The sequence below is a fragment of the Ambystoma mexicanum genome, chromosome 4p (genome assembly GCF_040938575.1).
Source record: "Ambystoma mexicanum isolate Mex_15411 chromosome 4p, UKY_AmexF1_1, whole genome shotgun sequence".
In the NCBI taxonomy this organism is placed as follows: Eukaryota; Metazoa; Chordata; class Amphibia; order Caudata; family Ambystomatidae; genus Ambystoma; species Ambystoma mexicanum.
Genome location: NC_090927.1, coordinates 576,639,654 through 576,663,904, shown reverse-complemented (window position 1 = coordinate 576,663,904; position 24,251 = coordinate 576,639,654). Strand labels below are relative to the sequence as shown.

General features: G+C 48.0%; 1 protein-coding gene across 3 annotated transcripts in view; it reads left to right on the top strand.

The window, feature by feature from the left end:
- Nucleotides 1-24,251, top strand: part of CILK1 (ciliogenesis associated kinase 1) — a 488,937-nt gene that overhangs the window by 326,226 nt on the left and 138,460 nt on the right. For all 3 annotated transcript variants that reach the window (XM_069606120.1, XM_069606118.1, XM_069606119.1), the window contains one exon: nucleotides 24,114-24,227. In XM_069606120.1, the coding sequence (XP_069462221.1) occupies nucleotides 24,114-24,227 (114 nt within the window). The remainder of the gene's footprint in view (nucleotides 1-24,113; nucleotides 24,228-24,251) is intronic.

Sequence of the window (24,251 nt, the reverse complement as noted above, 5' to 3'; positions counted from 1 at the left end):
GCATCTTGCATCCTTTCTCGCATTCTATCACACTCTTCACTCATCCTTTTTTCCCAATCTGCAGCTCGCTGCCTCTTTCCGGCCAAACACTTCCTCTCTGCTTTCTGGCTCACTGCTCCCCCAGACCACACACTCCCTCTACTTTCTGTACCTCTGCTCGCTCTCAGATTTCGAACCCACCGCATCACTGCTTCCTCTGCTCTCTTGTGCACCACTTCCTCCTCTGACCCACTTCTCTCCCTCTGCTTTCTTGCCTATTACGTCACATCTCACCCATCACTCTCCCCCCTTTCCCTCTCATAGTGTGACCATTTTTTTAAATGTACATTTTGACCGTGATACTTAAAAAATTGGGCATTTAAAAATAGAACTGAGGATATGCTATTTTTAGATAACCCATTTTTGGAAATTAGCAGGTCACCTTATCCACAAAAGGTGACCTGCGCATTTCCACAGGGCTGAGCTGTAGTGCAAATTGTGCGCTGGCCAGCTGCCTTGAGTAGGGTTCTGGTTTGTTTGACCGATGTGTAATTATTAGCGGCGGAATTGACCGTAGTCAATTTTGCTGCAAATAGATTTACACTTCAGCCAAACAACCCAAACCAAATGTACCTTTCACCACCACCCTACCCACTCCCCTACTTAACTGCTTGGTCGCTGCTGCTTCCCCTGCAACTCTGCAGTGCCAGAGCCGTCCCTCTAACGCAGGTCGGATCCGATGCCACAGGCTCCCTTTCTTTTTGTTTTCGGACAGCCACCTCCAATTTTGAGGAAGCGGGGAAACGCCCTTTTAACCCACAAGCCCAAAAATACCGAACATGAGGAGCGGGTGACACCCCCGCAAACCCCGCTCTACATCGGGCCTGCAAGCACCCATTTGTATACCCATGATGTCTAGTCTGTTGGTATCTCGCAATTTGTGCATACATTCTGTTTGTTTTCTTTTTTAAGTTGAAATGTAATGACATTTCCCTGATTGATTAACAAGAAAATGTCTTCATTATCTCCTACTTATTACTTGCATTATTTTTTTGCAAGACAAAATGTTGACATACTGATCAACACTAGATTGTACACCCACAAGTTCTATGGGGTTAGTGACTTTGTTTGAAACCAACGTTGTTCTAATTGTTCATAATGTGCCAAATTCTTTCTTTTACAACATACCTCACAGTATGTGATTAATATCATCAAGTCATAGCTAGGGGACTCCCACATCTTTTACTTCACAAATATTCTTCAACTCACTCCTCTAAGGCTTAATATCATCCGTTCTCATAACACGCATACTTTTGGTTTGTTTACGTCCTCTCGCACGTGCGCGGGTGACGTCACGATCCTTCGTGACGTGGCCCGCGGATGCGCGCGATGACGTCACAGCCATTCACAGTATTTAAACATGGCCGCCGAGTGATGTCTTCACTCTGCTGCGGCTCCCAAACGCATCCAGACATCTTCTTGACCCAGTTGGATACTGCACCTGTAAGTTTCTTCCTTAGTTAGGCGCTTGACCTACATTTTTCACTTCTTATCTTGCTTTGCAATAGAATAACCGCTAGGTTATACCATTATCCCCTGTAGATGATTATACTCATAATGGCTTGAAACAAGACTTCCACACTACACGTGTCCACTGGATATCTGGATCTTCTCCGCTAATTTACGATTACTCCATGAGCAAAATACATGTTCTTGGGTAAGAATGCTGCCTATTTCTCTACACCTCCAACTTTTTCTTTAACAAACTATGCAATAATTGACCCACTTTTCCTATTCTATTTCCCATCACTTTGCATGTATAGGGGATATTTTTTCTAGATAATTCCCTACACTTGAATTTTATAAGGAAATCACTCTTACCCTCTCAGTGTACCGCAACTATGCATGCATAAGGGACATTACCCCACATTTGAAATTAAGAAGGAAACTACATGCCTACATTTGACTTAGGACATCTACATGTCAATCTTAATTGTTGATTTTTTGACGAATTCCTATATTTTCCCGCACTATTGGTGATGAATAACTAATGAGAACTGAAAAATTGGATGTTGATCTGTACATTAGGCCGACTGCCTTGTAAAAAATAGATCTGTAAAAAATTAATTTGTGAAAAATTAATCTGAAAAATGGATATGATGTTCTCCAAAATTGTGAAATATCTGCCTCAAGTTCACATTAATTGATGTTTATATGTATCTTTTTTTGTAGACTTTAATTTGTTGAAAAAATGCCGCCCCTGATGAAGAGTATTTTATACTCGAAACGCGTTGCGCTCACCAGAAGACAAATAAAAAGCAAAAATTGTTTTTTATAAAATAGAAAGCTTCACTTTAATTATTTATGGACATTTCCTACAGAAGTGATTGAAAGTTACCGATACGGTATTTCAAGAAAAATGTACACAAAAAATTATCAATAGGCCTATCTTGGCCGTCTAGAAAGTGTGCAGGGGACGTGGCTATCCACATTGGATTGCTCTTTTGTTTCTTGTATAAATCCAGCCTAGGTACCAAGGCTTTGTCTTTCTCCCCAGCACCTCGAACTATTTACCAAAGATTACCATTCTGTCTAGCTTTAACTAAACTACATTTACTTTGGTGTGCAAGTGTACTTACCTGTGTTGGAGACTATAAGAGGGGACATCAAAGGTTATCTGTGGGGAGAACAGCGGGGGTGGGGGGATTTACGCTCAACTCCACGGGTGGTTAAGTCCCTTTCTCCATTTGCAGAAGAATATTCCTACGGCCCAAGCAAACGAAGCTAGGTGGGCCAGTCCAGTCCGTCATCTCGGCCCTACGCGTCACATTGGTGGAGACCGCAGCTGTCCAGTTCCGATCGACGCCTCTGTGGGAGCCTGGTGAGCGTAACAGCATGTTCTGGTCTGGAAATATGAGCCTTCAGATGGTTATAGACCCAAGTGTCCTCCTTGGGGTTTCCCAAGTCCGCTACATAGTTGACCTCTCCAAGCTTGCCTACAATCTTGAAGGGTCCAATCCACTTGTCCTGTAAGGCTGCTGCCTTGTAGGTACCATAACCAATACAAGCTGGTTGGAGTAAACTCGCTGCTTGTAGGGATGGAGCACTCTCCAACCCTTCCTTGATCAGGGCCAAAGGACCTCTGACTGACTGGATGACCATGAAGAAGTTCAATGGGGATGAAATCAACCCCTGCTTGAGGGACTTATCTATAGGCAAAGAGAAGGCATTGCAGTAGAAGGTCCCACTTTCTTCTAAGGGGTTTCTCTAAAGCACCCATCATGCTCTTCATAGTACCCTTAAACCTGTCCGCCAACCTATTCGTTTGGGAGATGGTCGGCTGTTGAGAACTTGTAAGTCACTCCACAGTTCCTCCACATGGTCTGCATGTAGTGGGACTTAACATTTGATTTCCTGTCAGAGATGACTTCGATAGGAAAACCTACCCTGGTAAAAATACCAAGGAGAGCTTTAACCACTGCCTGAGCAGTAACAGTTCTCATAGGTATGGCCTCAGGATACCTGGTAGCATGGTCTACCACAACCAATATAAATCGGTTGCCAGAGGAAGTTTGAGGGTCTAGGGGACCAACTGTGTCAATCCCCACCCTCTTAAAAGGGACTCCCACCATAGGGAGGGGCACTAAAGCTGCTACATTCGTGGGTCCACTCTTGCCAGAAGTCTCACAAGTGTGGCAGCTCCTACAGAATTTATCTACATCAACCCCCATCTTGGGCCAGTAGAAGTACAGAGATAACCTCTCTTAGGTCCTCTTGAAACTCAAGTGACCAGCCAGAGGGATCTCATGTGCTAACTGTAGGAATGTTTCTCACCTCCTGGGGCACTACCAGTCTCCTGTAGTCCCCTGGGGTAGATTCAGTAGGTTCACTGTAGGGAAGGCCAGCCTCCCAGTAAAGCCTATGCTTCCCTGGCTCTTGCCCTTCCAGCTGTGAAGCTGTTTGCTGACGCAGCCCTCTAAAGAGGCACACTCTCTTTGTCCTCTGCCGAAGTCTGCGCTAGAGGGTCTATCTTCTGCAAGTAAAGTCTGCAGCTCAGGATGCTCTCTAGGGTCCAGATCTCCAATGCTGGGAAGGGCTTCTTTCAGCTCTGTATCACCAATAGCTGATTCCACAGAATTTGGTTGGTCCTCCCACTTAGCATCAGCGGGGGAAGGGGTCACTGGGGGACCGGGGACACTCCTCTTGGGGCTGTTCATGTCCTATGAACAGGTTTAGGTTTCAGATCTTTGTTTTTCCCCAGAGATATTGGATTTCTCCTTAGTCTGTTTTCTTTTCTTGGTAGTTAACGGGTGGCCTTCCTGTGCACTGGAGGTATTGGAAATCTCCATAACTTCAAACTGAGTCTCTTAAGGTTGCCTCACTGGCCAATCTCGTTTGCTTTTGCTTCTTTTTGCTGGGAGGCTTGGGGGTACTAGACACTACTCCATTCTAGACTACTCAAGTCATTCCCCAATAGGACTCCCCCTGGCACTTCATCCTGTACACTAACAGGGATCCTAACAGCTACGTTATTGCACTGGATGAGAGCTGGCAGAATAGGAACCATTTGGATAGGGCCTCCTGCAAGTTTAGTGGGACCTTTGGGAGCCTTATCTACATTGTCCGGTTTGAAAAAAATTTCATCAACCATTGTTATGATTGCCCCAGTGTCTCTGACAGGGGCCTGCTGACCATTTACAAGAACACTGTCCTTATAATATTCTTTGGTGTTATCTGGACTGGTGTTATAAACATCAACATTCTGTTGTTCCCACAGACCCAGGGACACTAAAGATACACTGGCCTGAACTCCAATGGGGTCTTCAGCCAGTAGTTGCAAGTGTGCACTTGCCATTTGTGCTTCTCCCTCAGGGATGAAGGCTAAGGAGGCAGTGTGGACCCTTGAAGGTTTACCTTTAAATCTGGGATCCCCTTTCACATGATCTACAGACCCACATACAAAACATCTTCCAAATGTTCTCTGGAATGGGGGTTTCTGTTGACCTCCCTCTGATTTGGCAGCGTTCACTAGACCTACCAGATTTCCCACGAAATGTACCCTTGCTATCTTTGTGGACCTCTTTTGGATGGTGGGAATCAGAATTCTCGTTACCCTCTTTCTTGTGCTGCTTCCCCTCTTCCTTCTTGTGAGTAGCCCCAGAGTCTTTGAGTGGCCCTGTTGGCTACTCATAAGTCAGCCGCTTGTGCTACTTTACTTTAGGTTATTTATTAGGCGCAAGTTGCATACAGGTGCCGAAGACAGACGGAAGCAAGCAGTCAGATTGTAGGAGTCGGATGGACCCCTTATTTAAATAGATGTGTCTTAAGTTTATTCTTGAATAACTCATGTGTCGGATAAATTCTAAGGTCTAAAGGTAGCGCATTCCATCTCGCCGGGGCAGCTGCCCAGAAAGTGCACCTTCGGACATGTTCCAAGCAGGTTTTTATCACAATCAGAGGGAAGGGTATGCACCACCCGTTTGTACTTCAATCTGTTTGATATGTAGGCAGGACAGAATCCGTTGAGAGACTTGTACGTGATGGTAAGCAGCCTAAATTCAATCCTTTCTGCAATAGGTAGCCAGTGGAGCTTTCTTTTTATCTCTGATACATGAGCAAACTTCGGTAACCCTATGATGGCTCTAATCGTGCTATTCTGGACCATTTGGAGTTTACTGAGTTCTGCTTTGCCTTTTCTATAAGGGGGGAGCCACAGTAATCCAGCTTGGAGAAGATAATAGCTCTAATGATTGTTTCGCAGCACTGTTGAGATAGAAAAAGACGAATGTGCGTCAGAAGCCTAATGTGGTAGCCCGATGTTGACACCTGCCTGTTAAGATGATCGGACATGTTCAAGGTCTGATGGAATGTCACCCCTAAGATTTTTATTTTGTCCTTTGTCAGAATATCGTGATCTGTAGTGTGGAAAGATTCATACTGTGGTGCAAGTTTCCCAAGTCTAGATCTGGATCCGATGATCATGAGCTCGGTCTTGCCATGGTCCAATGCCATGCAGCTAATGGCCATCCACTCATGTATGAGGTTGTACGTCTCTGCAACTGCCAAATAGTCCTTCTCGTAGTTGCCTGTTAAGGGGATAAGACACTGTGAATCGTCAGCATAGTTGAAAAAACAGATCTATTTGTTTTCCAACATATGAAAAAAAGGGACTGTAAAAAGAGTATATAGAACTGGGGAGAGTGAGGCCCCTTGTTGCACTCCATAGCTGACTGAAACAGGGTCCGCCTCTGCTTCCTTACTACAGACCTGCATAGTCCTCATCCCCAAGAAGGACTGCATCCAGTCCCTTGCTTGTACACTAGAATTAGCGACTTTCTGAAGTCTATCCAGGAGGATGGGGTGATCCACTACATCTAAAGTGGCTAAGTCCAAGGACATCAGCCACATAGTATTGGACTTTAATTCTAGCAGTGCTGAATATGTGCTAAATCGAGGCCGAAAACTCGACTGACCGTCATTCAAAATCGGATAGTCTTTGGTATGGCAACGCAGTTGTTCATACGCAACTCTATCCATTATCTTAAGGATGAAGGGTGAGTTGGAAATCGGTCGATAGTTGGTGGCGTTTTTAGGGTTGAGATTTTTTTTTTTCCAGCAGAAGGGTGATCCAAGAATCCTTCAGTCTAGTGGGAACCCTGCTTTCTTTAAAGGAGGCATTTACGATTCTAGTAATGGAACCATTCAGTAGTTCGGAACAGGCCTTAATAGCCGTAGCTGGAAACTGATCCCCTTTACATGAATAAGGCTTGAGTTTAGCTAGAATAATACAGGTTTCGTCTTTGGATATACTCCTGAAATTAAACTGAGGTATAGGTTCTCCAGCATGGGGTCTGGCATGGATTCACATGCTCATGAATATTCCCCGTCGTCAGGCTGGGAATCCTCGGTAAAGAAAAAATCAGTATCAGTTTAGTTTCTGATCTGTCTTTCTTATTAGTAACCAATCACTGATCTCTGGGTCATACTGCCCCCAGCCAATGACTGCCCTCTCCCTAAACCCCGCCCCTGGCAGCCATCCTCAGATTTTTACCGCACGCTCAAGTGTTGGGAGTCCTCGTGTTTAGCTCTCGAGTTTTTTTACTGCGTTTTCATGTTTTTTCAGGAGAATTTCTCATTTTTTCGGTTTAATCGAGCCTCAAGCTCCACCGTTTCTACTTCCGATAACGGGGACCCGTTTGGGAATTCTTCTACGCCCCTCAAGGGTGAAGTTTTCGTCGAGTTTACACTTCTTGGAGGATTCCGGAAGATCTGCGGCCTACCTCAACGGACAAGGCCCAGGACATGGGTAGCTCGACGCCCGGATCCAAGCTGTTCGGGAACTGCCCTGGATGCAGATTATATAACGTTTTCAAGGAGGACGAGCATTCGCGATGTCTCTACTGCCTCCATGGGGACAAGACGCACGTGGAGAAGGACTGTGCGTTCTGCAAGAACCTTTCGGAATGGACCAAACAAGATTGTCGTTCCCGCCTCGCCACCTGGCTGGAGAAGGGCACAGCAAGTGAGAAGGTGAAGAGGAAGTCTGAGCGGGCTTCCAAGTCCTTTGAGGGTGCCCCGGCGACGGGGGCCCAACAGAAGGCCAAGCACCGCCAGTCCGCGGCTCCGGGAGCGCCGAAAGGTCTTCGGTTGCCAAGCAGGGCGCTACTTCCCCGGCCCGTTCGACCACGAGCCACCGTTCTGGTTCGGGGAAGAGGAAGTCGGTCGATCTCGAAGGGGGAGTGAGGCGCTGACCGTCCCCCCAAGGCGAAGGCCCAGGACGCACCTAAGGTGGTGAGGGCTTTGATCCACCCGGCTAAGGCCTCTACCGAAGTGGTCGCTGCGACCCTGGCGGAGCCGGCTGAGACTACGCCAATGGAAACGGCCTCTGGACCCAGAGTATCCCTGCCGCCGCGGAGGGAATACTCTTTCCATCCCATCGCTAAGACCCCCTTGAAGCCCCCGGCTGAAAAAGAGGGGGGGGGGCAGTGGCCATTACAGACTCAGAATCAGCCTCTGAGGAGGAACTGGTGGAGTCTAAGAAGGGCCATAGGCCTCAACGAGAGGTTCATAAACCTCAACAAGAGGTTGGAGAAGGTTCGATCCCAGGGGACGTTCCCTGCTGACGGTCCATGCTGACGTGATCGAAGATAGCAACGACGACGAACAGGGCCCAGTGGAGAGGCCATCCCGTCCGTCGCAGCCATTGCCCGAGCCCCAGGATAGCTCGGCGGCCATTTTGTTGGCAATCCAATCCTTATGTACCGAGATAAGGACGAGATTACCACGCACCCCGACGGAGGAGCCAGAACCAGGCCCGTCGGGAAGCCCTCCGAACAAGCGGAGGAGAGTCCACCCCGCTCCACCCTTCGTTCCTGCGAGACCGGTGGACCCCCCATCCCCCTCGCCGGGAGAGGATACGGCGACTGGGACGGATGATGACGGCGGCGATGACGCAGCGGACATCCCGTCGTCACCCCCCCGCCCGCGCGGGCATCCCCAGCCGACGAGGTTGGCTCTTTCCACGCCATGATAACCTGGGCATCCGAGCTCTTCCAGCTCTGCCCTGAAGAACAGAAAAAGGAGGGGTTTCTGTACCAACGACGAGAGGCTTAGAGGAAGACGGTCCTCGCGGTGCCTTTACTCGATGACATCTGGGACGAGGGGCTTGCTGTCCTCAAGAACCCTGCCAAGAGGGACAGGTACGAGAAGAAGTACCGAGTCCCCGATGCCGCCCCCTTGTGCCTCAGGGCCCAGCCCACGCCGGAGTCGGTTGTCTCGGCAGCGGCTAAGAAGAAGGCAGCGGGCGCGGCAGCTTCAACTTCCACTTCCCCGCCGGACAGCGAGGGCAAGAAGTTGGACTCTATGGGACGAGTCATCTCGTCGGCGCGGCGACGACGATTAAGGCAGCCAATGCCTTAGCGATCGTGGCCCGCTACGACAGGGAGCTCTGGTTCAAGATAGCTCCCCTGCTAGATTTCCTGCCTGATGACAAAAGGGCGGGGGCTCTAGAAATTCTGCAGGAGGGCGAGGTGGCATCGGATCACGCCATAACGGTGGCGACAGACATTGCCGATACCGGATTTCACCAACTGGGCAACGGAGTTTGCCTCCGACGACGAGGATGGCTCAAGGCGACAGACTTTCGCCAGGATGTCCAGACCAGAGTGTTGGACATGCCGTTCGACGGCAACAACCTCTTTGGTAAGGCGGTGGATGAGTCTCTACGGGCCATCAAGACCGACTTGGAGACGGCCCGGGTGCTTCAGCAGCGACGGCCCTTTCGGAGCCCTGGAGGCAGACCTGGTGCCTCCGAAGGATCCAGCGGTGGCTCCTCCACTTACCGCCAGGCGGCCCGCACCTCTTCCCATGGAGGCCTGCAGAGGTCGTGGCAAGCAAGGGGGTTCCCGCCGTCGTCACCAAGGAGGCCAAGGCGGCAAGGCTGCTTCCAAGCAAGACTGACCCGGCCGGGTTGTCGGGGCCCCCACCGAAGCGCCCCTGTGGGAGACCGGCTGACTAAGTTCGTCAGAGTGTGGGAGTCCATCGCCACCGATCGTTGGGTGTTGGACACCCGGGCACTCGCTGGAATTCCTAAAGAAGTGCCCTCACATTCCTCCCGTGACCAGGAAGGAGTATTGCGTACCTCAACTGCTGTTGGAAGTAAAGGCGATGCTCAAGAAAGGTGCCATCGAGCTCGTCCCCAGGAGGCTCCGGGGCTCCGGAGTGTACTCAAGGTACTTCCTCGTCAGAAAGAAGACAGGCGGTTGGTGTCCCATCCTGGACCTGCGTCGGTTAAACAAATACATCAAGGCGCAGAAATTCAGGATGGTCCCCCTCCAGCACGCGCTGGGACAGCTGGAGGAAGGCGACTTCCTATCGTCGTTGGACATGGAGGATGCTAACTTCCACATCCCCATTCTAATAAGGCACAGTAAGTTCCTCAGGTTCATGGTTCAGGGACGCCACTACCAATTCAGAGCCCTACCGTTCGGATTAAAGTCGGCACCCAGGGTTTTCACCAAGTGCCTGGCACCAGTGGCGGCGCGGCTGCGCCTGCAGGGGATCCATATCTACCCCTACCTGGACGACTGGCTAATCCGGGTAAGGTCAAGGGAACTCGCCGTCATACGGCGAGGACCGTCCGGTTGCTCACAGAGCTGGGGTTCGCCATCAACTACCCCAAATCCCACCTGGTTCCCTCGCAAGTAGCACTGTTTTTGGGGGCAAAGCTTGATACAGTAGAGCAAATGGCCTCCCCTTCAGAGGAGCGGACCAAGACCATCCTGGGCAAGGTGTGACGCCTGTTAGCCACGGACGTGGCCAGGGTGAGGTCCATCAAGTCCCTTCTCGGGATGATGTCCTCATGCATCTACCTTGTGCCCCTTTGCAGACTTCGGATGCGTCCGCTACAGGAGTTCCTCGACGCCCGCTGGTTTCAGGCAAGGGGCTGCTTCGAGGACAGGATTCCTCTCGACGAGGAGTTCAGTCGGGCGATCCTATGGTGGGGCACCCGGGCTCACCTCACGACGGGCACGGACTTTCAAACCCCGGCGTTTCAGGAGACAGTGACTACGGACGCCTCTCTGGTGGGTTGGGGGGCCCACACCGGAGATCTCCACCCCAGAGGCCTTTGGCTACCTGAGGAGAGGTCTCTTCACATCAACATCTTGGAGCTCCGAGCAGTGTTCTGGGCGCTCAAGTCGTTCCTCCCGTCCCTCAAGGACAAAGTGGTGAGGATCTTCACCGACAACACCACCACGATGTTCTACATACAGAAGCAGGGGGGCACCAGATCCCTAGCCCCTATCCAAGGAGGCCCAGGATCTGTGGCACTGGGCCGTCGCCCAGGGGATGTTTCTGGTTCCCTTCCACCTGGCAGGAATAAAAAACACCATTGCCGACTCACTCAGCAGGGAGCTGCGCTCGTGCCACGAGTGGGAACTGCACCAGGATCAAGGGGATCAAATCTTCCAACGATGGGGCAAACCCCAGATCGACCTGTTCGCGACGGCGATAAACTCCAAGTGCCAGAGGTTTGCCAGCAGGTTCCCACAGCTGAGGATCATGGGCGATGCTTTCTCGTTCCCTTGGGACGGCCTGTTTCTTGAAGTCAGACAACATTTTGTAAAAATAATTAATTTGATTAATTAAAACAAATAAAATAAAAAAATTTAAATAAAAATATACTGAAAAACTGTCTAACCTTTTTTCCTTCCCTAACCTTTCCTTGCTGACACCTCAGAATCTGCAAAGTATACCTAGTGTGATATATAAATGCCATTACGGTCCTTGTGATTGAAGTCACCTCAGGGTGTAGGAATTGTGTAAGAAGCATATCCAAAGATTATCCACTAACTTGTTTTGATTCTGAAAATTAATTTGAAAGTATATTTACATTGTTAGACGAATTGACTTTTTAAAGAATGCTTATTTAAAACTGTATGTTAATTAAATAAATAACTATTTATAACTGAAACCCTAAGTGTTACTTGGCTACTTGTTTTTACGAATTTCATTTGTGCAGCTCTAAAGCTCACATTTACCCCTCTTGAGATAGGCCTGGCGGCTTAGCCACAGTACCAACTTGTGTAGTACAGACCTATACCAAAAGGTGGGTTACCTAATACCAATCAGATAAGTGTTGTGTAGACTCACAAAGTGTGACTGCATCAATTCTTACCTGACACTGGTAGCAGGCAGTGGGATTGGCATAGTGGTTACATTGACTATTTGTTTTACTTGTGCCCAAATAAACCAGCCACAAGGATAAGCTCCACCAAAAAGATAGGCAATTGTAACATGCCAAATATGGATAACTTTAATGAGTCAGCCCTGACTTGCCTGACAGTAGAACAAATGAAAGATGTGTAAAACTAGGGGTCTGGCTCTGAAAGGAAAAAAAATATGAATTGATTGTGAGGGTGTTAAATCACCAAAGCTTGGGTAGTATGTGTGTAACACCTGCTGACCAAAAGAATGTGGAAGATAATGATGAGGATGCTAGTTTAGAGTCAAGCTGCAATCAGCAAGAGGAGGGAGAGGAGTCTCTAGAAGGCAACCACCCTATTCCACAGCTGCTCCTGTGCCTCAGTCACTTCCTATTTTGACCCCACAAGGTCCAAATCTAAGCGCAGAATATATTTCACTTGAGACTAAGATTAGAGTTGGAGTTCATGAAACTGGGTGTGCAATGTGAAAACAAAGGTGAAACTAAGAGCAAGAGAAATGCATCATGAAATGGAAATGAGGAAAATCCCCCTTGATTCTGCTTCCCTTTCAGGGTCTTCTAGGTCTACTAGTCCTAAGAGGCCTTGCCTGCCTAAAGAAGCAGTGAGTATGTACGGACCTAAACTTGATGTGTTGGATTGTCCGAGTATGTTTGAATACACCTATAGTCTACAAGGAATACGTGATAATCATTTGATGTCATGGCTCATGTCTACGCTCCCCCTGAATGGCTGTGATGCTGTTATGGAGTTGGGTGATAGAAAGGATTATCAGTGAGTTAAGCTGGCTTGGCCCTTTGGCTACCTGGGTATGGGAATGTTTGAAGAATTTAGATGGGTGGGTTAAGGTGTACAGAGTGCCCACGTACCTATAAATGCCATATCATATCATATACAAATGAATGAGAAATCTTTTTTTTTTGCTTGAATCCCTTTTTGATGCCTGCTCTCCTGAGCTGCGACAGCACTTGGCTGACTCTAAGGAACTTGATCCTAAAAAGCTTTCAATTTTCAGCTGTCTAAGTGTGCTCCACATTTGTTTTTACTTCTGTTTTACTCCAAAGTCTAAGTGCTTTGAATTTAGCGTCTTGCTGTTCCAATTCCAGTTTTCAAACGGACTTTGAAACATTGTGATTGCAATTTGACTTTAGTGTCTGCGTTTTATTAGATCCTGCTTTTTAGCTACTCTGCTTCATCTGTCTTTCTCAGCGCCACATTTATTTACAGAGACACGGTCTGCATACCACTTCCGGGTTTTAAAGTAGCCGTGCCTCGTGTGTTCAGGTAGCTTATCACTACATCTCCCAGACCACAATGGTGATCCCGGGCCTATTTGTTTGGATTTCAGGCACGAGAGCGCCGGCGCGAGACCATCAGGCGGTCTGTGGCGGTCCGTGAAGGGCCAGAAGAGAGGAAGCGGTACTTTCCACTCCTCTCACCCTATGGGCATCTCTGAAGTTCTGGTGGCCATAGCTGCAGCCAGAAATATCTTTGTTACCAATAAATTGGAACAAATCTCTGGCAAGTCGGAAACCATGCACAGGGGGTATATGTACAGCTGCTCGCAGGAACAGAATGTCCTCTCGTCGTTAAGGGTTAATCCAGAGAACACACCTAATGGGTGGGTTGCACAGGAGGCCACGTCACCAGATGGTGCACAGCATGTGGTGGAAACGCAAGTAGTTTCACCCCAGGCTTGTGTACTGCACACCAATCAGAAGATTGATAATCTTAAAAACTGTCTTCCATATAATGTCAATAGTATCCCTGATACTAAAATAGGTGATGGCAAGACGTTCCGTTTTCAGCATCTCAACACAAGGTCTCTGGTGAGGCATGCTGTTGAAATAGCAGATTATATGTCGGAGAAAAACCTAGATTTTCGTGCCTTGACAGAGACATGGTTGCATGATGCCTCAGGGCCATTCTTGGCACTCGCTGTTTCTACTGGCTACAAAGCGTTATGTGCGAATAGGGAGGGTCAGGGCAGAGGAGGGGTGGCAATTGTGTATAAAGAAACCTTGGAAATATGGAAATTTGACATCCAGGGCCCCAATGGGTGTCAATCAGTGTGTCTAAAAATCAGAACAGATGCCAACACCCTGATGAACGTCCTGCTGGTTTATCGCCTCCCCCTTACACTATACCCAATTTTATTTCACAATGGAACAGCCTGGTCTTGTCCCAAATTAAAGTAACAGCCAAATGGCTGATAATGGGAGACTTCAATTACTGGATGGACAATCCTTCGGATCAAGCAGCCAAGGAGTTTGGCAGATTCATGAAGTCTATGGGATTTGCTTAACACATAAATAAGCCCACTCATTCCAAGGGTCACATATTGGACTGGGTTTTCTCACTCAATCTCAAAATCAATGCCCTGGATATCTCAATGTGCCCTTTGTCAGACCACAGTTTTATAGAATTTGACGTGGACACCATGACTCCGAGCAAACGAACCATAACCAAACATAATTGGACGGAGCCCAGAAATTTGAAGAGGATAAACCAAGATTCCTTGAGAGATTGGATATCATGTATAACTCAAGATGACACTTCGTCATCTCTGACTCTGGAAAGTTTAACCGACTCCCTCTTGATCACCCTAGCTAAAGCTATCGATGCCTTAGCTCCCAAAAAGAACAGCAAGGTCATGCGTCATACAAAAAATAATTGGTTCTCTGAGGAACTTAAGAAGCTCATAGTAAATAAAAGGAAAGCGTTCTATCAACTGAAAAGTTCCAAGAAGGAAGAACATAGAATAATTTATCTGAAAGCAGCTAGCATATTTAAATCTGCAGTCATAAAAGCAAAAAGTGAATCCTATGAATCACGCTTTCAAAATGCTCAACATGACTCGAAAGAAATCTTTGCAATACTTAGAGAGTTCGAGAAGACTGATGTCAATTACCAGGAATCCATTGTTCGAGATCAGGAGTGGTGCACGCATATCCAAGAAGCCATGATAGCCAAAACCACTAAAATAAAGACGAATATTGAATTGATCAAGAATTCAAGGCTTCCGGAACCTCTCAAGAATGTCCTGGAACAATGCGATATCACACAAGGAACAAGTTACTTATCTGTAACTGTTGTTCTCCAGCATGGGTCTGGCATGGATTCACATGCTCATAAATATTCCCCGTTGTCAGGCTGGGAATCCTCGGTAAAGAAAAAATCAGTATCAGTTTCGTTTCTGATCTGTCTTTCTTAGTAGTAACCAATCACTGATCTCTGGGTCATACTGCCCCCAGCCAATGACAGCCCTCTCCCTAAGCCCCGCCCCTGGCAGCCATCCTCAGATTTGGTAGCACGCCAAGTGGCAGTATGACCAAGTGAAGAGCCGCAGAGGGGTAGGTGGGAGGGTTTGCATGTGAATCCATGCCAGACCCATGCTGGAGAACAACAGTTACAGGTAAGTAACTTGTTCCTTCTCCAGCATGGGGTCTGGCATGAATTCACATGCTCATGAATAAAAGAATACATAGCAGTATACACATGCACAACCACGGGAGGTGGCAACAGGCTCAACATTAAGCAATACAACAACTCAAGATTAAGCATCTCTTACCTCCTCACCAGGCTCACCTTAAGCAAACAGGTTGCGCAGCACTGCTTGGCTGACCCTGGACTCCTCCCTGGAGTCCCCATCGACGCAGTAGAATCTTGTGAAGGTGTGCGTCGACCTCCACGTAGCAGCCCTGCAGATGTCCAGCAGGGGCACACCAGACAGGAACGCCATGGTAGCAGCGATCGCTCTGGTCGAATGGGCTCTTGGACAGCCGGGCAGCGGTCGGTTTGACAACCGGTGACAATGCATGATGCAGCCGGAGAGCCATCTGGAAATGGAAGTCTTCGAGAGAGCCTTCCCTTGATTCACAGACCCAAAGTTCACAAACAGTTGACACGTCTTCCGAAAACTCTTTGTGCGGTCCACGTAGAACTTCAGCGCTCTAGCTACATCCAACGAGTGCAAAGTCCTCTCGGCCGGCGTCGATGGCGACGGAAAGAAAACTGGTAACACCAAGGGCTCGTTGAGGTGGAAGTCCGACGGCACCTTGGGCATGAAGGAGGGGTGCGTCCTCAGCACCACCCTCGTGTCATGAAAAGTCAAGTATGGAGGCTTGCAAGATAGGGCCTGAATCTCTCCCACTCGTCGTGCAGAGGTGATGGCCACGAGGGACGCTGTCTTCCATGGCAGGAACTTCAAAGGCGCCGAATGCATAGGCTCGAATGGGGCCCCCATGAGCCTGGTCAGCACCACATTAAGCTCCCACGACGGGAATGATCGGAATAGTCCCTTCATAAATTCCTTCACCAGGCGATGAGACCACAAGGACGCCCGTCCCGTCGTCCTGGTATATTGGGAGATGGCCGCCAGATGTATTTTTATGGATGCGTGAGCCAGTCCAGCCTTGGCCAGCGACAGCAGGTACGGCAGCACTTGAGGGCCCATAATTCGCAGAGGGTTAATCTTCTGTGCATGGCACCAGACAGAGAACCTCTTCCATTTATGACCGTAACACTTGAGAGTTGAGGACACCCTGGCCTTTGCAAGAACCTCTCTGCAATCAGCCGGGATATCGTACCCTCCAAACTCTAGTGCTGCAGGAGCCAGGCCTGCAAGTTCAGCGACTGTGGGTCGTGGTGGAGAATGGCGCCTCCTTTTCTGGAGAAAACATCCGCGTCCGCCGGCAGCCTGACTGGCGGGGACATTGACAAGTCCAGAAGGTCCGGGAAACGGACCTGCCTCTGCCACACCGGTGCGACGAGGATCATCCTGCACCTGGACTTCTTGAGCTGGTTGATGAGGCGGAGCAGCAACAGCAATGGAGGGGCCATCCTTGGCGCTCGCTGTTTCTACTGGCTACAAAGCGTTATGTGCGAATAGGGAGGGTCAGGGCGGAGGAGGGGTGGCAATTGTGTATAAAGAAACCTTGGAGATATGGAAATTTGACATCCAGGGCCCCAATGGGTGTCAATCAGTGTGTCTAAAAATCAGAACAGATGCCAACACCCTGATGAACGTCCTGCTGGTTTATCGCCTCCCCCCTTACACTATGCCCAATTTTATTTCACAATGGAACAGCCTGGTCTTGTCCCAAATTAAAGTAACAGCCAAATGGCTGATAATGGGAGACTTCAATTACTGGATGGACGATCCTCCGGATCAAGCAGCCAAGGAGTTTGGCAGATTCATGAAGTCTCTGGGATTTGCTCAACACATAAATAAGACCACTCATTCCAAGGGTCACATATTGGACTGGGTTTTCTCACTCAATCTCAAAATCAATGCCCCGGATATCTCACTGATAAGTCCAGTTGAGACGTGGAATCCGGCCCTGAGGTGAGTGCATTTTTCCCCCTTGATGTAGCTCCAGAGTTTTCTTTTCCTCGTGAATTGTGTGGTTCCATATTTAAGCTGAATGGCTTTGTCGTGGTAGCCATTACAGGTGGACCATCCTCTATGGTTGCTAAGGCGGCATCTTTTGATATAGGCTCTGCCAAGGTTATTTGAAGCGCCCTGTTGGAGAGGATTTCTACCTCTTCTAACTGATCTTGAACATGGGCTGGACTTTGGTGCGGCTGCGCCAATGATTCCACAGTTGCCTCTGGGATTTCTTGGGGTATCTGCTCTCAATCACCTCTGTACTGGGAATCATTTTTGCTTGGAGAGACCTGTGGCTCGTTGGTTCCAAAGCAATTTGCCTCTTGGGGTTGAACATGGCTAGGAGGACGAAGGGTGCTAATGGTGGATTAAACGCCGCTTGGCGGTCCAGCCTTCTATATTTAGTCATCGGTGGACAGTCCTGGATAGCTTCCAGGATTTCCACGTCTGTTAATTTGGCTCCATGGGGCGTACGACGAACATAGTTCTCATTAAAGAAACTCATTAGCGAGGGCTGAAAGGCTGTTTGTTTTTTTAACTTTCCCCCTTTTCGTAGTCAGGAGTGCGACGCTGCAACCAGTTTTTTTACTAAGGGCCTGGCTGTCCGGGGGACGGGCTTTATTTTGCAGTTCTTTTGTCCCCCGGCGACGGTTTTTCCCATTCTGCGAAGCAAGGAGGGAGTATCTTTGTTGCTTTCTTGGGTTTTAATTTTTTGGCGGGTCTGTTGCGTTTGCAACTAGTTCAACCGAGGGTAGCTGTTGGGCATCCGCGCCAGTGACTTGCTTCGCTTTCCCACGTGAGTGCTCCTTTGCCGCATCCTGTGGGGGCGTTGGAAGCTCCTCTGATTGTTGCCTCGTCTGAGAGTCTCCAGCGCCGCCGTGGACGAGGGCCCGGACCAAGATGAGTGAGCCGGGAACGGTTTCCCTCAGCCCCGCCCCCGTTTCTCCGATTTCAGTCGCCTGAATCGGCCAAACCCAGCCTCCAACGACCTCACTGGGCGTACTGCTTGGAGCTTCCTCCGGACTCGTGAGCGCACTCGACGCTCTGGACGGCGACCCTGGCGCCTCTCCGCTAGGCGACGCCGACCCAATCACCTTTCGGGAGTACCAGGTAGGCGGGCCATGGGGGGAGACTTCTCAGGGTTCGTCAGGTTTATCAACGGAGTTCCAACGTTGCTTTCTGGTCTCACGGGCCCCTTCACAGGGTTCTTCTGGGCATCGACCACTTGCTGAGAAGCTGAAAGGTGAGGGTTGTGTGGAGCTTCTACTCTCGTGTCTTTGTATGGCTGACATAGTTCGATTTTGGTTGTTTTTGCTTTTTTCCCTCTTGGGCTTTTCACTGCGGCACGTCTTTGATCATACAAGGACTCCAAGGGCATCTCTCCATCAGACTCCAAATGTGGACGCGAACTGTGCAGCCGGCGCCTCTCCTCGTTCGGGGGGCAGTTAAAGGCGAAGGCAGTGCTCGCAGCCTTGACTGCCATGACTGCAGGGCCGCCACTCCGCGTCCACTCCACTGACAGTAGTAGTTCTTGTAGGTAGGTTTGGAATCGCTCCTCCTCCAACAGTAAAGGGCAGCAAAGACAGAATGTGCACACTAGAGTATCCTGCAGGACTGCCACTCAGTATATGTGAGGACGACTAAATCTTCCAATTAAATCTAGATAAGCCTTTCACAGCAGTAACAGTATACAACAAGCTACCACCTATTAGGGGGCAAACAGTATCAAAGTCAATGGACTAGAAGAGTCTTCAGGGAGCCAGGACAGCCAAAGTCATTTGTGACACAGTCTATGGATCTGACACACTTCTTAGATGAAAGTCTTGCACAAAGTTAGAGAGTTTGTAGAAAAATCACTTGTAGGGTCACAAGCTGTTAAGCCTATGAAAAGAGAGTTGGAATTAATCCACTCTAAAAGGTAAACCACTGCAATTCCCACCTGAGAAAAGCACAGCTAAGAGAATGAGGTAAGTACCCCACACCTAAATAGTACCTCTGGTTTGAAGAAGAGTGGTCCAGCTGGATTCTGTCTTGCTACAGGGGGGCCAGACCCTTGTTCCTGAGCCTTAGTCGTGGGGACAAGAGGGAGGATGTCTGAAGGCTCCTGCAGCGATACTTGGGAGGTCCTCGGCAGCTACGGGCTCTTTTCGGTTCAGCAGCACTTCGCAGTTTCTGCGCTTAGCAAACAGCTCTGTCGGATACTGGTTGGGCTTCCTTCACTCCTTGGGTCCTGCTTTCTGGTGAGTGGATTCGGGATCTGGTGGTCCTGCTTCTGGAGGGTTTTTCAGAGACTCCTGGAGCTTTTAGCTGGATTTGTTACCGCTTCAGACTACGGAGACTCGACCCTTGGCATTGGGCTTCCGAAGCAACGGAGAGGCAGAGTAAGTCAGGGGCGATGGTCCAGTGGAGTTCGTCTCAGGGTTAGTTGGTCCCACTAACCCAAAGGGAGAAGTCGTTCCATCCGGAGCTTCTCTGTCGAGGTGAAAAAGGAGTTCAGCACAGCACAGTGCTTCACAGATCAATTCAAAGGTCCAGGAGGATGCAGCAAGCTTTGTTCACGATTTCTTCTTCGGGTGTTTCTCCCAGTGGTCGCCTCTGCCTCTAGTCCCAAAACCCACGCCTTTTAAGCAGGTTTCTTCAATTCATGCACATCCTAGGTTGTCAATCGCACAGCAGGGTAGCTGACCTGAAAGGGCGGCCAGCCAGCCAATCAGGACTGGTTCCATTCAGGCAATGTCTATCCTCTGTTCTGCTTCTATGACCCTGCAATAGTTCTGAACGTTCTGGTCTCCCCCCACATGCTTGTTCTTCTTGTTCCTCTTACCACCATGAGCTCAGTAATTTCTGATCCGAGATTTACCTCTTAAGTGGGGAAATGATTGTTAGGCAGAAACCTGTGCAGTTCCCTCTGGGACCACTGCAAAAGATTTAAGACTACAGGTGTTTGGCAGTAAACCCACTTGGTAGCAGTCTGTACCACACGGATTCACTTGGTAGCTGTGGCTGAGCAGTCAAACTTCCTTCAAGAAGAGTTAGGCAGTATACAGAGTATTCACAATAGGTCAAAAGAACACAGTAGAACAAGCAAACACTGACCAGAGCTTGGTGTAAAAGAGATATAATTATTTATTTAAAAACACAGCTAGTAAAACACACTGGCACTAATATCAAGCAGTTCAAAAACACGGTCACTAAAAGATATACACTCCCTTCAACGATTAGTTAGACAAGTCTTCAGTAAAGCAACTCTTATTTTCAGACAGCGGTGAGCGCTTAACGAAGATGGCACTCTAATCAATCGGTTTACAAGGGAGAGAAAGGCAGAGCAAAGATAGAAACAGATCCCATAAAGTCAAAGTTAACAAGGCCGGACCCACTTTAAGAGACTCCGGTCGAAATTTGTCCAAGGTCACACGATTCAAAGTGCCCAAAAGTCTCGCAATCAGTTCAGAAAGAGTTGGACCAAAAGAAAGGGACCAGATAGATGGTCAAGGCGGCCAGCCCAGTCCAGAAGGTTAAGGGATTATTATTACCTTGTAGCAATCTTTAGAAAGGGAGGCCTGGTGGACACGGTACCTTAAAGTGGTGAGAATACTCCACGTGGGCAGTTGTTCCTGGCAGTGGATGCAAGTCAGTGCTTTGTCCGGGGGAAGAGAGAATCTCGTCAGGGAGGAAGACAGGAGTCCGTTGCACTGCCAGGGAAGAAACCAGCCGCGGAGTTCTCAGTTAAAAGGAGCGGTCCTTTTATTCGCGGTCCAGTGGTAAGTGGCTATCCGGTTGCCGGGGTGCTTGGCACGGGCAATTCGACCACATGACGTCCTGGGATGCGAGGAAAAGAAGGTAAACTGGTTGTGCCCACCAGTCAGGGAAGAAGACTCTCCAGCCGGGAGATCTTCTCTGTTGTCGGGAAGTGGTGAGTCGGTTCCGCAGGGCTCCACCGGTGGTGTCGTCGTAGCAGGTCGGCTCAGCTTCTCCCTTGTCGGATTTTCAGGTCCTGTGGCGACTTCTGAAGTTCCAGTCCCAAAAGCCCTGCTTTTATGCAGCACACCCCCATTCACTTAGCCTAGCTGTCAATCAAACATGCTAAGTGGTGAGCCGGCCGGCTCACCACTTGGGCCAATCACACAAGAGTGCGACTTGAGTTACCAAGGTAACTCAGTCCAGGGTGCCTAAACCCCCTCCTACACTCCCTGTGGTACCCAGACAGAGTGGCACCACTTTTGGAGGCTTCTGTGGAGAAGCCCGCCAAAAAGTGGAACAAAGGGCTCGACTTGGGTTGGAGTCACAGAAGAGAACACAATCGCCATTTTAGAATCGAGTTCTGGCAAAAAATACCAACCGGCGAATTAATATTAAATAAATAAACCGGCGGTGTGTTCGAGGCCATGAGAATTAAATAATTAAAGTTGGTAGTCTCGAACAATGGGAAAATCCCATAGAGATATATTCGCGGTCGAATATAAAAAGTAGTATCCACTGCCACCAGCCAAAACTCGATCAAGGGGGACGGAGACGTGCCCCCTCGAATAACAGACCCCAGGGCAATTGAATTGCCCCGACCAGTACGTCCATAATAAGATGGTTTGTACTGGTTTCTGTTCATAATTTGGGACTAGTAAAGCCAATGGTGACTTTACATGCTCTGGGAGATGGTAGTCAGTCCCAGGGTGTGGAGTCTATGGTGGGGTGTCACTATGACGCCCCTGTGTCACTGCACTGAGGGTGCTGTGTAACACACATAGTAAAAACACATGAGACCCTATGGAGTAAAAGACCCCATAGCCCATAAAACACATTTAACAGTCAAAGGAACCCCTCAAATCATGTCCAAGAGTGTGAGGAAAAGAGACTCACTCTTGGCAGGAGAAAAAAAGAAACTCCATAAATCCAGCAAAGCTGCTGGGGGACTCACTAGGTTACGAAATTCAGCCTAAACAGAGAATTCTCCCTAACACTGATGGCATTCATTTTCAATGTACATAGTACTATTTCCCAACATTATAAAATAACCCAAGAAGCATAATACCCTCATTCCGTCACAACTTCTGTGATTTCCACAGCACGGAATCTGAGAGTTGTGTAGTATGACTGCTAAAGAGTCTATGCCATCATTTAGAGAAGAGTTGATGCCGGAAATCCATACCAAGGCTCAATTGTGCCTCTGTCTAATCTTTGGGGGTCTCGGGCCCGGGGCCCAAGCCCCCGTTGGGTTTAATCACCATGAGGGTCCTTCAGGCAACTCTGGGTATGCCTGTTCCCTTGCTGTCCTCCCTCCCTCGGGCTCCCCCCAGATAAACTGAAAACCTTTCCTTCGAAATCTATGAAGAACTGGTAATGCAAACCTAATCGGTAGAGCTAGAAATGTTTAAAATAGCCATGGGCAGTATTCGTTTTAACTGCAGTAATCTGGCCCAGCCGAGACATCTGCAAGGTCTTCCAATGGAGTAAGTCCTGATACCAGTCACTGGCAACTTGGCAATATTCAGTTTGTTGCATGGCGATTTAGCTCGATACATATCTGGGTGATTAAAGGCAATTCTCCTGTCTGAAGACGGACTTAATGCAACTACATCTTCCTAATCACTTCAGAACCAGAAAGTGAATGATTTTCTTTAGCAAACTGTATTGGAGCATGTTGCTCCCGACTGATGTACCAATTCAACCATGTGTCAAGAGTTCTACCAAACTGGACTTTGCCGCTGACTTCTATAAATAATGGTGAAAGGTGACCATTGTAAAAGCTTTTTAAACTGGGAATGTTTTGATGATTTTGAAAATTGATGGCCGTCACACTCTGACATGGCCCATTGGATATTATGCACACGATCTCCAAGGAGCACCGATTGACCTTTTAGGTGTGGTTAACGCTCATCTCACCTTCCTATCACAGTATTGACCAACCCCTTGTCTTTACAAAGTTAGAACACCATCTGACACACTACAGAAAACAATTTCTACTGCCTACAGTGAATCAGATAATAGATAAGAGCAAGGCAGCAATCTATCACTTCTGATAGCCTTTAATTTTATATTTATATTGGTATTTATTTTGTGTTAATATTCAAATCTATGCTCAACATCAACAACCTCTTGTGTTTCCTCTCTGATTTGGGCCCCAGTATTGGGACTGCGCAAACTTGCATCTGCACAATATCAAATGTATTTATTTGTATATTTGCTAGGTAGTTGCATTTCAGTCTACTTTAAATACATACTTTTCAATATATTCTAAATCCAACCTGCAGTGTTCCTAATTGTCGTGGCAGTAATTTTTTTCAAGTTTATTTTCCATCTTTATGGAGAGTACTTGCACGATAGAATACTTGCATGAACAGACCTTTATTGTAACACAGGCTGCACAAAAAGACAACTATCTGCCCATACTTTCTTAACAAAGGACCAATAAACTATCAGTGTAAACTGACATTCCCTCCACACCTGGCGATGTGTTGTAAAAAAGAAATTGGTTGACCATCAAGGTCACCATTTCGTTGATGCCTATTGCAAAAGGTATTTGATAGCACAACTGTTGGGACTCGTCCATATGATTGCAAATGGCTGTGTTGTCGAATGCAGGACTTTTTGTAACACATGGAACCTGATATCTCACAGCAGCCTGATACTTTATTTGTTTTTGTAGAAATATGCATAATTATTTCACATGCTTAGAAATGTGCCATTGAGGACTTTGTTTACATCATTGGTAGTGCCATGCTTAGACAGGTGAGTTAATTAGATACCGCCTTGACACACATTCTTTACTGAGGCTATTAGAAGTGTGAACCATTTCCTGCATTTCACAAGCTCCCAGTTCTGTTTTAATAAGGGACCACCAGCTGTAAACCCAAATTGCTTTTATAGACTTCAAAGAACACCCGAGGGGAATAAGTTTGCTATGACTTTTTGCATGTTGCAGAATATTTTGGCTCATTTTCACCTGAACCTCCATGTATTTTGTACAAGGTACCACATATATATTGTGTTGACTGCCACTGTGGGTGTTTGCTCATTTTTTGTTTCAGGTCCTTCAGAGCATTGCAGGCTATCTAGTGGGTATATGCCTTCATTCTTCAAAAATGAATTTGGCTTCACAGCACCAAGAATAGAATTGGCTCCAATTACAGATACCTCTCCCAGTAAGTGTTTTGTGTCTTTTGAAT